Genomic DNA, 17,236 nt, shown 5'->3' with positions numbered 1-17,236 from the left:
AAAAGTTTACCCACAAAAATTGGCAATTTTACATCATTAGACAGATTTTTAATCCCAATAATATGTACTTTGGATCTCCTCGTGAAAGCCTCCAGTTGAGAAATGCTATTAGAGGTATTTTTAAAACAAATTTGTGTTGTAGTTTCATTTCTTGCCACTCGGTCTTCTATCTCATGAATTTTCATCTCCATTTTTTGCCATGATGCATTAATTAAATCTACAGCTCCTTGCAAGGTGGTGATGGAATTTTGGATTAAATCCAACCTTTTGGCTTGCTCCGTAAATTGCGAAGATAAAGTCTTTATCAGAGTAAATAATTCTCCTATATCTTCTGTTCTTGAAACTTTTGACACATGGGGTGCGGGGGGAGTTGATGCCAGCTCATTTCTTCTCCTCAGCGCAGACTTGTTTCTCTCAAACAGATCTTACAGGTCCTCAGATGTTCTCAAGTATTCTTAACATTTCTTAAATCATCCCTCAGAAGTTGTTGATATTTCTTGAAGCATATATTATTATGGAACACGTCAGCCCTGTTTTCTTCTATGAAATAGGAGTCTCAGTATAGCTTTTTGCATTGGTAAAGCTCTGGGGAGATAATCCTGGAATCCATCCCCCCCACTATCTCATGGGGGATACTTTTCTCCAAGATGTTATCCAGAGCTGCCTTGCCCCCCCCCCTTTAATTCCTGGGGGAGATGAAAAGGTTTTTCAACCTTTAAAAAAGCTGTTTGAGAAAGCTCCCATGGAGAACCCGTGGGGAAGCTGCCAGAACGACATCGGTTCCAACCAGAAGTCCTAAAATTTATATCTTTTGAACACTTGCACTTCTAAGGGGGAAACGTGTGTGTCTGACGGGGTGGTGATAACAGATAGGAATCATGATCATTTTTACCAGTTTCTACATTGAAAAGTAGAGTTGAGTCAGTCTTGGCCAAAGATGTGGGTTCAACCCCCTGCTGAGTCTGAAGGGGGCGGCTTTGCAGTCGTCACTGTCTCTTAGCCTAACTTACCCCCGCAGGGTTATTGTAAGGAAGGGCTGGTGGAAATCCAATAAAATCTTGTACTGCCTTGATCGCCTTGGAAGAAGGTTAGGATAAAATATCATAAAAATTCCTGACCTTTCCCTACACCTACACTGTGTTGCTTTAATTTAAGCAGCAATTCATTTATCTATTATGAACATTTATATACCACCTTATCTACTAAAAAGCCATCAACGTGGCGCACAACAATTTAAAACAATGAAACGTGAAAATAATAAAGAACAGAACAGCAGAAACACTAAAATGTTAAAGCTAATCATTTTAAAAGGTTAAATTGAAAACATGTATACTCTTTCTAAAGGCCAGGGTGGGGGGCAATCAGAGTTCTTGAGGGAGCGCATTCCATAGCTTGGCGGCGACATAGGAGAACGCCCTTTCACACGTGCCTGACAAATGGTTATCTGCGGGTATTGGTACCCTCAAATGGGCCGTTGCTGCACATCTTACTACCTGGACAGGTTCATAGTAAGACAGGTGGTCTCTTAGATAGGCAGGTCCTAAGTCATTTAGGGCTTTAAAGGTTAAAACCAACACCTTGAATTGATCCTGGACAGCAATTGGCAACAAGTGCAGGTCTTTCAGGACAGGTATAATATGGCCCTGATACTGTGCACGGGTTAGCAGCCCAGCCACCTCATTTTGCACCCATTACAGCTTTGGGCCAATCTTCAGGGATAGCTCCACAGAGCACACGTCGCAATAGTGTAAGGGCAGGATCCAGTGGTGCCATTGTGTGGGTGGCCAGATCTGCCCACCCCAGTGCACTGCTGGCAGCCGTGATGTACAGCTTCTGGGGGCATGCCCCGAAATGACCAGAAACACTTGTTTCTGGAAGGGGCGTGACCTGCCCTTTCCAGGAAGGACCGTTTCCAGTCATTTCGGGGCTTGCCCTCAGAAGTGCTACATCGCGGCCACCAGTGGTACGAGTCATACATGCACTGGGTCAGGCGGATCTGGCCACCTGCACAACGGCAGCCTTGGATCCTTCCCTAAATGTGATACCTCCTAGATGTAAAACTAAATGTGATGCCTCTCTCTTTAGCTTCCAGCTCATTCTGATTGACAAATGGGGGGGGCAGCCACAGCAGCATGGACCTGCTTTCCCATGGTGCAATGCAGCTGCAGGGTCTGTAGGAATGACTCTACCACATGGGTGGGGCTGATCAGGTGCATGTTTCCCACCTTGCACTAGCACTATTAGCTCCAGCCACATGATTGCTTCTTTCACATCCAGCCACAGGAGTTTGAATTGACAGAAGCCATTCCCACACTGCTGTAAAGGGGGACCTGTTTTCCTTTGGTGCTCCCATCTTAATGCCCATGAGTTTCAGCTTCTTAGGGCGGGGGGCGAGGGGTGAGGATGCAGAGCAGGAAATGACTTCGGTAAAGCATGGTGTGATTTTTCTCTCCCTCTCTTTAATGTACTGTACAAGTTTTTCAAATGAAGCTTTCTTCCTTTCTTGATGTGTTCTGTAATGATTGAGCAGGGTAATTAGACAGCATATTGTTCACTAAACAAAACATTTCTGTGTGACATACTTGAATTATAGTGGTTATTAACTGACAAATCTCTTATTATTCATCTTGCTGTGTGCTTTTAAAGATTGCTGGATCAGCAAGCTTAACAAATATCAACGGGGCAGTGCTGATTTAGAGGAAACTTGTCAATTTTAATTGGTCTCGTTCCTTTCCTTGTATCGAAAAACAATAATAGAAAGTCATACTTGAGGTCAGAATAATTTTAACTGTTCGCATGTTCCCCTCTGATGTCACTCCCCCCTGCTTTCGTCTCTGCTTGTTTCGACCACTGGAAAAAAAAGGCAGCAGGTAGGCCAAACTGGGGATCAACAGTAGATGGCGGGGTTAATTTTGGCCTTCGTGTCTCCACCTCACACAAAATAAAGAGAGATGGGTTCCCCTAGTGCAGGTCCTTGGTTGGCACCACGTAAACAGCAACTTCCTCCGTCCATAAGTCATCACAGCAAGCAAAAAAGGCAAGAGATTGGTTCCATGTAGGGTTGATGCTGGATTCCTCCCAAACTGGAATTTGGTGGTAGATTTGGGCCTTCACCACCATGAATCTCAGGGTAGAATTGCTACTAGGGATGTCAGAGGATTCTGTCACGGATCTTGGTGAGGCCGAATGCCAGTGCATTCGGCCCCCCGAACTCCGTGGCGGAACGGCCTGCCGCCCCGCCCCCCGCACATCCCCCCGGGACAAGACGTACCTGGGGCGGATGTTCCGGGCGGCGGCGGCTCTGGCGGCGGCGGCTGGTCTTCCGAACGGCCGCCGCCGCCATTTGCAGTCTGTTGTTGTTGTTTTTTTCTTCCCCATTCATGATAGGCTACATAAAGACTTACATAGCCTATCACGTCTGGGTTAAAAAAAACCAAAATGCGTACGCAAATGGCGGCGGCTACAGCCGCCGCCATTTGCGTTCCTTATTTTTGGCCGTCTTAGTCTATGTAAATATTTACGTAGACTAAGACGGTGAAAATAAAGGGGAATGCAAATAGCGCCTGCTACGCTATTTGCGTTCCCCCTTATTTTCGCCGTCTTAGTCTACGTAAATATTTACGTAGACTAAGACGGCCAAAAATAAGGAACGCAAATGGCGGCGGCCATAGCCGCCGCCATTTGCATACGCGTTTTTGTTTTTTGTTTTAAGCCAGACGTGATAGGCTACGTAAATCTTTACATAGCCTATCACGGCTAAATACAGAGACGCAAATGGCGGCAGCTACGGCAGCCGCCATTTGCGTCCCTGCTAGCCAGCGGCTGGATGTCCGGCTGCTGGCAGAGCCAGCTGGCGGCTCTGCGGAATCCCCGCAGAGCGGAGCTTGCTGGCCAGGATTCCGGGGGGAGGGACAGAGCGCCTTCCCCCCCCCCGGCGGAACCAGGTAAGCGGGGTTTCGTACACCCCTAATTACTACAGGACTTAAAAGAGTAGGTCTCGCTCCCCCTATCTGTCATCCCTATAATAGAACTGAGCAGGCAGAAGCCTTGAAGGAGGCATAAACTGGGCATACCCAGGCAGTGACAATATGGGAAATGTTGTCCACCAAATGATTGGTGGTTGGGGGAAAGGGGGCGTAGCCTTCTTGGGAGAGCCAGAGACCCCAGGATTTGGCCCATAGTCCAATCTATTACTACTACTACTACTATTAGTTCCTTCCTTCCTTAGGTCATTTCTATACCGCCTGATAGCCGAAGTTCTCTGGGTGGTTCACAACTATTCACAAAATAAAATTCAGCATAAAAATTTAAATATACCAAAGTAAAAACAATTTAAACAGCTAAATAATAATTTCAGTAAAATACTAGACCTGTTCAAACAGCCAGCATAAATGCCCCATCATATGCCATTGAATGCCTGGGAGCAGAGGACAGTCTTTACCTGGCATTGAAAAGATGACAGTGTTGGTACTAGGTGGGCCTCATTGGGGAGATCATTCCTCAATTGGGGGGCCACCACTGAAAAGCCCTCTCCTTTGTTGCCACCTTCCAAGCCTGCAGTAGGCAGTACCCTGCAGTAGACAATAATGGGCAGAGATCAGTGGATTTCAACCCATAATCCATGAAATCTTAGTTCCTCAGTTGGGCTTATCTTGATGATAAAGTCAGTAATGTTGGACAAAATTCTGGAATAAGCTTTATTCCTCATCCCCCACAATGCACAGCTGCCTGCAGAGGGATGTTGGGTGCCCATGTTTCTTGACTTACATAGGGTGACAGCTGAGCCCAACCATTCTGGCCAGAACCCAGTATAAACTGCAAGCCCACCTTTGAACTTGCTTCAGAATCTTCTGCATTGTGCTCTGTGCCACAAAGGTGTCCCTGAGGCTCATGAGTTTGAAAATGGTTGAGCTAAGGCCCCTTCTTGGCTGCTGCCTCTCAGTTCTTGTTTTTCCTGTTGGGTGTTTTATTGATTTTATGTTTTGTTTTAATTGCTGCTTTGTAAGCTTCCTTGGGGAGCTGAATGGTGAGGTGTAAATATTTGGGAAAAACAAATAAATAAAATAGGTGATCAGATCTCCCACATTTTTTAAAAAAGATAACTGCACCCATGGGGGAAGCCGATTTCAAATGTGGCATTTTCATCCTTTCCATGTTGGTTTCCCAATTCAACTCCTCACCTAATCAGAGTTGCAAGTTGCCCTGTAGGGGGGGAAAAGACATATGACAGGAGTGCAGAACCTCAGGCCAGGGGACCAAATCCAGCTCTCCTGCGGTCCCCAGAAAACCACATCCTCTTTCTCTGGCATTGACCCCTTTCCCCTAGCCACTGGTCATTGGCTGGTTAAGAACATAAGAAGAGCCCTGCTGGATCAGACCAAGGGTCCATCTTCTACTCCAGCATTCTGTTCACATAGTGGCCAACCAGCTGTCGACCAGCAACCCACAAGCAGGACACGAGTGCAACAGCACCCTCCCTCCCATGTTCCCAGCAACTAGTGCATATAGGCTCACTGCCTCTGGTACTGGAGGTCGCACATAAGCCTTCAGGACTAGTAGCCATTGATAGCCCTTTCCTCCAGGAATTTGTCTAACCCCCTTTTAAAGCCATCCAAATTGGAGGCCATCACTACTTCCTGTGGTAGCAAATTCCATAGTTTAACTATGCGCTGTGTGAAGAAGTACATCTGTCCTGCATCTCCCACCAGTCAGCTTCCTCCAGGTTCTAGTATTTTGAGAGAGGGAGAAAAATGTCTCCCAGCCCACTTTCTCCACACCATGCATAATTTTGTACACTTCTATCATGCCTCCCCTTGCCATCCTTTTTCCAAGCTAAACAATCCCAGCTGTTGTAACTTTCCCTCATAGGGGAGATGCTCCAGCCCCTTGATCGTTTTAGTTGCCCTTTTTTGCACTCTTTCCAGCTCTACAATATCTTTTTTTTAGGTGTGGTGACCAGAACTGTCCACAGTATTCCAAGTGTGGCTGCAGCATAGATTTGTATAAGGGCAGTATGATCTTGGCAGTTTTATTCTCAGTTCCTTTTCTAATTATGCCTAACATGGAGTTTGCCTTTTTTACAGTGGCTGCACACTAGGTTGACATCTTCATTGAGCTGTCCACCACAACCCCAAGATCTCTTTCTTGGCTTTTGTGCAGTTTTTTCCCACTCTAAAAGGTTGAGACATCTCTCCTAAGGCTCAGTTACTGGCAGTAAGTGCTTTAAGCTAAAATATGCTGGTACTTGGGGGCCTGCCCTTTTGCATTTGGCCTCCCCTACCACTGGAATGTGGCCCCTGAGAGCTGCTCCAAAATGCAGTTAGGCACTCAGGCTGAAAGAGGTTCTGTGTGCACACGCGCGTGTACGCACGCGCACACACGGCCTTAGGGGTTCCATCACAAACCTCTTGATTGGCCCTAAATCATGGGTGGGCAACATGTAGGTGAAAACCTTTGGAGGGCCACATCTCCCAGCATCTCCTCATCACTGACTAGACTGGCTAGGTCTGATAGTAGTTGTGGGCCAAAACATGTGGAGGGCCATAAGTTGCCCACCCTTGGGTCTGTGTCAGTAAAACTCAACTCCTTTATATCAGAAAACTCTGGAATAATAGTTTAATGTTTAGTTTAGTCCCCAGTTTAGTTTGTGAACTGACACCCACGACTGCAGACTTAAGATGACAACACCACTGTATGCTGTGACTCTTCCCGCATTCCACGCAATGGTGGTTTTAACAAAATTGGGGAATTGTGCAGTTATCTCACTAAAACTTCTTTTCATTACTTGTTTAATGCACTCTTTAAATCTAATTGCATTCCTTTAGTAGGATGTGTTGTAACCTTGGCGTGCCGTGAATGAAAAACTAGATCATCTTGTCATGAAAAAAATATATAAAAGTACTCATTGAGAAACTTCACAATTTCAGCAGCAAATGAGGCATAAAATATATGGCCCCAAATGCAGCCACTCTTAAGAGAGGATGAAAGGGGGGAGGGAGGGGCAGAAATCCAGCCAATGGTAATAAATATTTAATCTCACTCTGTGCAAATTAAACACTTTTAGTTTTAAAAGCAAGCATGCTTTTAATTTTAAAAGCAAGTTGCACTAATAATGCCACCCTTGACAGTGCCAGAGTGTAAGCATGGAAAGCAGCCAAAATGTTAGTGACTGCAGGTTCAAATGAGTTATATTCTCTTGGTAGTGGATCATGTCTGTATCTTCATTAATGCTCTGAGATTTCAAGCACACAGAACCGCTCTCCGGGGTTAATTTAGCACTTGGTATGTGGGAGGCATTTTTCTCCCTCCCTCATAATACTAGAACCCAGCGGGGTCATCCCATGAAGCTGAGTGGTGGGAGATTTAGGACTGCTAAGAGCAAGTGCTTCTTCACACAGCACCATAATTAAATTATACAGTTCGGTACCACAAGGTGTAGTGATGGCCACTAATTTGGGTGGCTTTAAAAGGGGGTTAGACAAACTCATGGAGGAGAAGGCTCTCAATGGCTACTAGTCCTGAGGGTGGCAGGGTGCTGCTGCACTCATATCCTGCTTGTGGGTTTCCCATGGGCAGCTGGTTGGCCACTGTGTGAACACAATGCTGGACTAGATGGACCCTTGGTCGGATCCAGCATGGTTCTTCTTAGGTTATTAAAATAAAAAAAAAGAAACGCTTAAAAAATCCACCTTACATTATTTCTGTTACATCACATTATAGGGAAGAAGATGGGGAGCTTGACATAGGGTCTACCTGGCTTTTCATCACGTCGGCGTTTCAGCCCTCCGTGATCACTGTCAGGATGTACAGGATCACAATGAGTGGCATTGAGGTTCGTCTGGTGGACCCACCCAGCACATCTTGCCTATGTAGCACTATGGTCCGATGCTTCCTGTGGCCTTTAATCCCCAGTTGTGGCAAGCAATTACACAGCACACATTTGGGATGAGGAAGTAGCTGACTCACCTTGCCTGCCTTTCATACCACCAAGGCAATGTCTGTATTGGTGCAAACCAGTGCGACGGCACTTACATTGGTGCAAGCCACTCTGTTCATATGTCCACTTATTTTTCTCTTTTCGGATCTGAGAATTGCAACTATCTGTGGAGCTAGGTGAAGCATGTGTGTGTGTGTGTGTGTGCACTTTTCTAGCGGACCTTCTTTGTAGTGTATTTTCAGTCCACCTGTGGATCTTGTAATGCAGTGCGTCTACATTAGTCTTCCCCAACCTGGTACCCTCCAGATCTGTGGAACTGCAACTCCCATAATTCCCAGCCAACCTGGCCAATGGCTTCAATCCTGACTGGGAATTATGGGAATTGAAGTCCCAACATACCGGAGGGAAGGCACCAGGAAAAGCTTGGTCTGCACTTAAGGAACTGCTATGCACGGCTTTCCCTACTTTCACAGCAGCTCTCCGAGACCCTCTTGTTGAGGGTGAAAGTGGAGAGTGCAAAAGCTGGTTTGAAACTCAACATTAAAAAAACGAAGATCATGGCATCTGGCCCCATCACTTCCTGGCATATAGAAGGGGAAGAAATGGAAGCAGTGACAGATTTTACTTTCTTGGGCTCCGAGATCACCGCAGACGGTGACTGTAGCCATGAAATTAAAAGACGCTTGCTCCTTGGGAGGAAAGCTATGGCAAACCTAGACAGCATAGTAAGAAGCAGAGACATCACCTTGCAGACAAAGGTCCGTATAATCAAAGCTATGGTTTTCCCAGTAGCAACGTATGGCTGTGAGAGCTCGACAATAAGGAAAGCTGAGCACCGAAGAATTGATGCTTTCGAACTGTGGTGCTGGAGAAGACTCTTACAAGTCCCCTGGACTGCAAGGAGGTCAAATCAGTCCATCCTAAAGGAAATCAACCCTGAGTGCTCATTGGAAGGACAGATACTGAAGCTGAAGCTCAAATATTTTGGCCACCTAATGCGAAGAGAAAACTCTCTGGAAAAGACCCTGATGCTGGGAAAGACTGAAGGCAAAAGGAGAAGGGGACAGCAGAGGATGAGATGGCTAGGTAGCATCACCGATGCAATGAATATGAACTTGAGCACACTCCGGGAGAGAGCGCAGGACAGGAAGGCCTGGCGTGCTATGGTCCATGGAGTCACGAAGAGTTGGACACGACTGAACAACAACTCCGAGACCCTGAGCAGTGCTTTTCCAGCTCTGCTGTTCTTGTTTCTTTTAACTAGAGATGCCAGGGATTGAACTTAGGACCTTCTGCATGTGCTCTGCCCCTGGAGTGTGGCCCCTTTCTGCACTCAGTTGCTGTTTTTGTGTTTTATAGTGCTGAACTATAGATGTATAAGCTGGGGAAAATAGCAACTATCTCCTTGCCAAGTCTCTTAGAGATTTGCAACCCCTCACCCCAGCTCTGCATAGAGATGCCATCTAAAAATGTGATACTACCTGTGTCAGATAATGCAAGCGCTTTCTGATCTTGAAATATTTCACTAGCTCTGCCCCGTGACCCATTGTCATGAGGCTAAATGTTTCTCTCTAGTATTGAGAGCTGGAAGTGGATTTCTTTGAAGCCTATAAAGTTAATCTTTCCTACAAAGAATAAAAAGGGTCCCTTTTATAAAGTGCTTCCTTTCCTTCCCCCTCCAGTTAACTTCAGGGTCGTCTTAAATCCAGTCTCTCGATGCACGTACACGAATCAAGGCTGTGATTCTGCGTGTTTCTAGCCCTTATGCTTGAAGGATATGCTTAAAAACATCTGGGGAATGCCTGCAGAAACCGCAGAAGCCAGAGGTGTGGCTGAAAAACATGTCCAGTTGCGGGTGGAGAGTTGGAGCTTCTCTGCCTCTTGACTAGCAGAGCCAGGATAAATCATGCAAAACAATAAACATTGTAAATTAAAAGTACAAATTAACTCAGTTTGTGCGGGTTGAAGAATTCCGTTTTTCTTGGTCCAGGTCTGAGGTTGTGTGAGAGCAGAATTGTATTTATTGGAGGGTGTGTGTGTGATGATTAAGCATGAGGAACTAGACAAGCAGGACATCTGGTAGCCATTGGGTCTACACAGAAACCTTCTTGTACTCCTTAAACTTGCTACACTTCTGTCCTGTGGATAATTAATATGCACAACACACATTGTGCCTTTCGCTGGCCCCTCACTGTTCTGATCTTTGGCCAGGCAGTGGTACTTTCAGCCTTCTGTGGTATCAAAGTTCCATCCACTTAGGGATATACAATAATCTTGTTTCAGCTCATTAAACACCAGAACTTAGCCTGTTCGCAATCCCTAACTCAAGCGTATTTTTTCAGGCAAAAATCTCATATTTGCGATCACATTAAAAAAAATGTGCATTAGAAAAGTGTGCATTGGGGAGTGAGGGGAGTATTTTCATGCTTTAGTTAGTTTTTTTTTAAAAAAACCTATTTCTTTATTATCACATTTATATCCACCCTTTTTCCCTCTTGCAAATAACCCAAGGTGGCTTACATGACCCTCCTCCTCTCCATTTTATCCTCACACCAACCCTATAAGGTAGCTTAGACTGAGAGTCAGTGACTGGCCCAAAGTTACCCAGTGAGCTTCATGGCCAAATGGGGACTAAAACCCGGATCCCTCATTCCCAATTCAAAACTTTAACCACAGTGGTTCTTGATGTGGGAGCAGTTTGCATTCAGGTACACACCTTGGAAAAGAAAGTGCACCCAAGCACGCACTTTCCCCATTTGAACAACAAAGGCTTGCATTTGGGAACAAGGTGGATCAAGATTCAAGGTGAAACTCGGAAAACCTCAAAAGAGCTTGGGCCTTGCTTATTTTCCCATCCCTACAGCCACTAGGTTAAATAAGAAGTTCTTGCTGGGTTCACACAACACGCCAACCCACACTCACTGCTTGAGTGTGGGTTGTTTTGAACCGTGGGTTGTTTGTCGAACCATGGGTTAGCATGTTGTCCAAACCCAAGACATTTTCCACAGGGTGGCTTGTGAACCATGCAGCATGGCTTACTTTTCTCAAGCCACCTTGAGAGCCCATGGGTTGTTGTTGGGTTGTTCAGGGTGGTTAACAAGCTACACTGCATAGTTAACAAGCCACCCTGTTGAAATGTATTGGGTTCAGACAACATGCTAACCCACAGTTCGACAAACAACCCACAGAACAACCCACACTCCCAGAACAACCCGAGCGTGAGTTAGCGTGTTGTGTGAACCCAGCCGGTCTACTTTTCTCCAGCAGCCCGGTTCGCTGTCTCTCTCCCGAAGAGCTACTCTCAGAGATTTCCATGCCTGATTAATTGCAACAGTTTGCTAGATAAGAATAAAGACAAATGATTATTTAAACCTGCTTACATACCATGACTTTCCTCCCTCGATCTGTGGTAGAGTGCCAGTTGATGAAGACAGAGAGACCTAAACCAAACACATTCATCATCCGATGCCTCCAGTGGACCACAGTAATTGAAAGGACGTTTCATGTGGAGACTCCGGAGGAGCGGTATGTTTCCTTCAGACTTAAACACAAAAGCAACTTGCAAAAGCAGATGTAAATGTTCAGCATTATTAGTGTGCAGCATTGTCTCAAAACTTTTTTTATTGCTTTGGTGCGGTGGGTTTTAGAGTCTCATTTCCCAAGAAGTTCACTTTTTGTCAAATGGGTGTGTGTGTGGAACAGGAGTTCTTGCACAAGGAACAGATCTCTCTCTCTCTCTCTCTCTCTCTCTGTGTGTATGTGTGTGTTTCTGTGTTTGGGAGTGGGTGTTATACTGCATATCAGACTTCCCTAACCTGGTACCCTGCTGTTGTCTTGGACTACAATTCCCATTATTCCCAGCTAGCAAGTCCAGTGGACAGGAATGGTAGGGATTGTAATCCAAAACAACAGGTCGGGGAAGACTGCCGTATATATGCTTGTCTCCGAAGTAGGATTAAAAATATATGAAGAGTAAAGATAGCGATTCCTGTGGATATGCCAGTTAGCGTCTTTTAAAGCTTTAAGATTACCATTGTCCAGAGTAGTACCTTTAGGGAGAATTTTTCTCCAGTATATTCCTCCTCACCTTCCCCCTCAATTCAGAGGGAGAGGCTTTGATCCGCAGTCTTCACTTCTGAGATATGAGATTGGTTGTCACATAGAGTTGGGTTTGGTTCTCCTCTCCCCACCCCTCATTGGTGGTGCCCACTCGCTTGAATTCCTTGCTTAGGTAAATCTGTCAAGCCACAGTCTTGCTTTCCACCTCCCAGTACAAATGTTATGTAGGAAAGTGCCTTATACTTGGCACTGTTTGTCAGTCTAGTCCAGGGAGTATTGGACTTCAGCCTGAGGGCTGAATTTCATTTTGGAGAAGCTCGGGGGGGGGCACATTCCAGTGGTGGGTGGGGCTGAAGGCAAAAAAGTTGGGGCGAAAATACCAGAAACACCGCTGTCGGGAACGAATCTAAGCATGTGGAGATATATGGAAGCTCAGATTCAGAATGGGGACAGCCATGACAGCGGGAGGCACCCTCCCTAGTGAGCCCAGATACGGCGAAACTTTCTTCCCGAGACCTTTGCACACAGATGGCCCAGGCGGAACGGCTGTCCATGAGAACTCAAGAGGAGGAGGAGGAGGGCAAGGGGCGTGACTTGAGGGATGCTAAGGTCCGTCACAGGGTGAAGCTGGAAAAGTTAGGGGCAGGGCTCAGATGCTCCGCCATGTTGGCCACTTGTAGAAGCCAACGTAGGAGGGAGCCACCCTAAGGGAGGAGCATCCCTGCCAAGCAAGTCTGATGGAGAAGTTCTTGCCCAGACTTCTGGCAACATCTCTAACTTCCAACTTCAGCTTCTCTATTGATATTCGTAGATGTGTAGATTAGCTGTTTCATTGCAGTCTGAGACTTTCCTAGAATCTGCATTTGTAAAGTAGCTAGTCGTTAACTAATAAAGTAGTGTTGGCCTGAAGCTTTGTTTCCTGGAGTGTGTTGATTGCAAAGGGGGAGGACGAGAAGGAACGTGACACCAGCCCATTTTAGCTTAAAGTTATTACTGCCTGTAAGTAGGACTTAAAGTCATTTCAACCTTTTAGAATGGGGGAAAAACTGCACAAAAGTTGTTAAACCACGAAATGATTGGTGGTAGGGGAATGGGGGTGGGGCCAGGGAAATAGAGGTGGGGCCTTCTGGGGAACCCTGGAGAGCCGGTTTGGGACTGCAGGAGGGCCAGATGTGGTCCCGGGGCCCAAAGTTCTACACCTCTGTTCTAACTCAATATTGTCTACTTTGGCTCCTCCACGGTCTCGGCCAAAGAATTATTTCACATCACCTCCTATGAGAATCCTTTTAAAACTAGAGGTTATTTTTATGTTCCTTAGGGAAGAATGGACAAAAGCCATCCAAACAGTAGCAGACAGCCTTAAGAAACAAGAGGAAGAAATAATGGATTTTAGATCCGGTTCCCCCAGTGATAATTCGGGTGCTGAAGAAATGGAAATATCCATGACAAAACCAAAACACAAAGTAGTAAGTATTGGGTTAAGATGTCTCCCCCTGCCCCAAGTGTTTAATTCCATATGTGTTTAATTCCTGCACCTCCCAAACAACCCCAGCCAGCACGGCCAATGTGCAGTCCAACACATCTGGAGTGTACAGATGCTGTGGCCTAAGTTTCCATAGCAATGGGCTTATAAGCTGTGCCCCAGGAACTCCTGAAATTCCTTCGAAGATGAGCAGGGGTTCCTTGGTGATAAGATCCATCACAGAGGACAAGCTTTTCTGAAGGGTTGTTCTGAAAAACCCTTTAGAGGACAAGCTTCATGGTTTTTAAGCTTGCTTTTAAAAAATGTTTTACTATGTTTTTATTTTATTATGATTTTTGTCTTCTGATTTTTTTTGTAAACTGCCTTGGTTGGCTTTGGAACAGCAATATAGAAATACAGTAAATAAATAAAGTATTGGGTTAAGATGTCTCCCCCAGCCCCAAGTGTATAATTCCATATGTGTTTAATTCCTGCACCTCCCAAACAACCCCAGCCAGCATAGCCAATGTGCAGAAATACAATAAATAAATTAAAAAATAAGGGCTGTGTCGGACCTCAGCAGGGTCAGAGGCAAATGGCATGGCAAATATCTGGTGGTCAGGTTCCAGACCAAGCAGACCAGGATCCAAAGGACCAGAGGCAGATGGGGTGGTTTAAGGTGGGTTGGGAGGTCAGGCTGCCACAGGCAGATGAGGGGATGAGACAAGGTGGGACAAGCCTGTCTAGCATCTTCTCTCACGGATGAGTGGCTCAGGCTAAAGAGTTAAGCCTGGTGCCACTAGGCTCCAATTGGTTACTCTGGCTGGGCAGACAAAGGGGTAGTACTGGCTCTGGCCATTACAGGGGTGGCGCTGCAGTGGGGCAGAGAGTTGCTAGAAGACACCCTCTGCCTGGGAGCTGCCCCAGTGGTGCAGGGAGAGAAATGCGTGGCCCCTGCTTTCAAGAGTCCTGGTTCGAGTCCTCGGCACCTCTCAGAAAGCTTACCCCATAATGACTGATCTTCCCCTGCAGTATGCAGCTACAGGGGTGCATTTAAGAGCACACTCTTTGTCCACATGGGAGTGGCAGTAAAACCTCTATGGCCTGGCTGGTGCCTAGGATGCATTGGGTTGGGAGCACCTGAATATGCCATCAGCATCCTGCATGACATTTTTGGGGTTCCTTGGCAGATGAGTCCATGTAGAATATTGTTCCCTAAGGTTAGGAAGTCTAAAAAGCATATTACTCCCTTCTTGATGTGCCTGTCATGATCTTAAATAAGAATTGAGGGCTGGCCTGTTGAGGCAGCAGAATGACTCTTGGGCAGTGGTGTTAATGGTAAATTTGGACATGCAGGCACCCATCATGACAGTCTCCATAGCCACACTCCCAAGGCCAGTCTGAAAATTCAGGCAGCTGTGTTGATCCATATCAAGAAACCTGCCCTAGCCATTTTCATCCCCACCAGGAGCAAGTCTTTTCTGAAGCTCATGGGTCTAAATTGCCCATTCAAGACCAACCCACCCCAGAATACTTTGGATTACAACAGGGAACAATATATCATTGCTGGGGAAATGAATACCCTCTCTTACAGCTCCTGTGAGAACTGCAGCTAGGTTCAGAGGGAGCAGGGAATTCTGGGAGAGGGCAGATGACATCAGTGTCCCTGCTAATAAAAAACTGCTGGTGCTGCGTCCCTCCGAGGCCTGGCTCTACTACACCACTACTCTTGAGGTGGTCAAGCAGATTCAACCACTTCAGGCAGGGGGCGGGGGCGGGGTGGGAACATACCCTTATGTAAAAATCTGCTGTGGTGAACTGCAGCATGAATCAGGATACAAACATTCCCTTGATAAAGAACAAGTTGGGAACGGCCAGTCTGTGTGGCTGTTAGGCCTCCCCACCCCATGGCAGGGTCCAGCAGACACGGGCCCACGCTGGTGCTTGAACCTATCGGCACACTGTAAGTGAAACAAATGCTATGGTTCCAAAAATATGGTAGTATTCCCTTTTTTTACCCACAATGTACTGGAACATCTGGTATACTGCATTGCAGCAAAATATAGATGACAGCCGCCATGGAGCCTTGGATGGCATCCTGCTACGAGGTCCCAAAATCCTGGAGCTGGTCCTGGTCACTGTCTTTTGATTTCTTCTGTTTTTTCTCCAGCTGTATTGACCTCCTGTTTTGCATCTCTTGTCTTCATGCCATTCTTGTGGGCTTCCTGGAATCATCTGGTTGGCCTGTGTAGGGGAACAGGATGTAGGACTAGATGGTATCGTAATCATTCAGACAAGTTTGATTCATATCCTTGGATCACGTGATTAGCTCGATCAAGTTGAGGCCACTGTTCAGTTGAGAGGGACGTTTTTGACTTGCGCGTTCTGGAAGGTAACTGGCCAGGGATCCCCCTGAAGTCTCTGTATAAAAGGAGGACCTCTCCAAGCTGTTGGTCTTCTCGTATGTTTTTGGAAATGTTGGCCTGTAAATCTCTCTAACCCTTTTAAACATATCTCTGACAGACTATGAATGAATTTGAGTATCTGAAGCTACTGGGAAAAGGTACATTTGGAAAGGTCATCCTGGTGAAAGAAAAAGCAACTGGACGGTATTACGCTATGAAAATCTTGAAGAAGGAAGTAATTGTTGCAAAGGTAGGAGAGCCAGGTTCATCTCTGTCAGTCCCTGTTCGGTTGAGAGCAGAGTGGGAAGAGGTGACTTCCCTTTGGGGAGGCAGTCTGTAGCAAGCAAAGAGTAGCGAGTTTAGGGTCAATTTGGGCATCACACCAAACTATGGCTTGCTATTATATGAGTGGCCCATGGGCTCGCATGTGCCTTTCTCTCCCTCCTCTCTTCATGCATTCTCAGATTTTCTCTTTCATGACAAACCATAGTTTGCTGTAATATCAAAACCGGGCAAACTACAGTTTGTGCAACTATGGTTGGCCATGAAAAGAAGCTGTGGGGAGGGAAATCTGTTCCTGGGAACCTGTTGGAAAGCCGGGTATGAATCAAATAAGTTTAAAAAACACAAATAAAATCTGAGCGCACAAAGGGAGAAGTCGTGACCCAGGATGTCATAGAATGCACGCGTACACTTCACTCTGGTCTTTTATTCAGAGCTTTGCTTACTGGTGTGGGTGATCTCCTGCAGTTTTCTCCTTAGGGCTAGAGTTGACTGGTCATGCATGAGCAGAATCCTCACCTGACATCCCCCGGGTTCGAGACCCACCGTAGGCTTACATTCTGGCACTCTCTCCCCCTGCTGCTTAAACATACTGTCCTAGGGAGAAAGTTTTACTATGTCGAAGGGATTTGGATTTTTTTAATGCTTTAATTTCATTTCGTAGGACTTTTTGCGAGGGCTAATCATAATCATAATTGTCAGTTACTTTTGCTTATATATTTAGCAGAATTATATCAATCCAGGAGTTGTTGCTTATTCATGACTTAACTGGGTTGTACTGCAGGATGAAGTGGCTCATACCTTGACGGAAAACCGTGTTTTGCAGAACTCTAGGCATCCTTTCTTAACGGTGAGCATTCTCAAAGAAAGTCTGTTATATGTGAGATGGGGGTTTGCCTGGGCCACATGCATTCATGGAAGCAGATCTCAGAGGTGTAGGGTTTGGGGTTTTTTTCCAATTTGGTTTCCATTTGGGACTGAGAACCAGGAATGCCAGTGTGGTGTAATGGTTAGAGTGTTGGAGTGGACTCGGGAGATCTGGGTTCTAATCCCCACTCAGCCATGAAGCTCACTGGGTGACTTTGGGTCACT

The 17,236-nt window shown here is 46.0% G+C and overlaps 1 protein-coding gene across 2 annotated transcripts in view; it reads left to right on the top strand.

Moving 5' to 3' along the window:
- AKT1 (AKT serine/threonine kinase 1) overlaps positions 1-17,236 on the top strand; it is a 140,589-nt gene that overhangs the window by 90,947 nt on the left and 32,406 nt on the right. For both annotated transcript variants that reach the window (XM_084837429.1, XM_084837440.1), the window contains exons 4-7: positions 11,350-11,461; positions 13,314-13,461; positions 15,981-16,112; positions 16,929-16,994. In XM_084837429.1, the coding sequence (XP_084693555.1) occupies positions 11,350-11,461; positions 13,314-13,461; positions 15,981-16,112; positions 16,929-16,994 (458 nt within the window). The remainder of the gene's footprint in view (positions 1-11,349; positions 11,462-13,313; positions 13,462-15,980; positions 16,113-16,928; positions 16,995-17,236) is intronic.

This window comes from Heloderma suspectum, chromosome 1, assembly GCF_057233095.1.
Source record: "Heloderma suspectum isolate Gila_16-S chromosome 1, 16-S_ref, whole genome shotgun sequence".
NCBI lineage: Eukaryota > Metazoa > Chordata > Lepidosauria > Squamata > Helodermatidae > Heloderma > Heloderma suspectum.
This window is presented reverse-complemented; position numbering and strand designations above follow the sequence as displayed.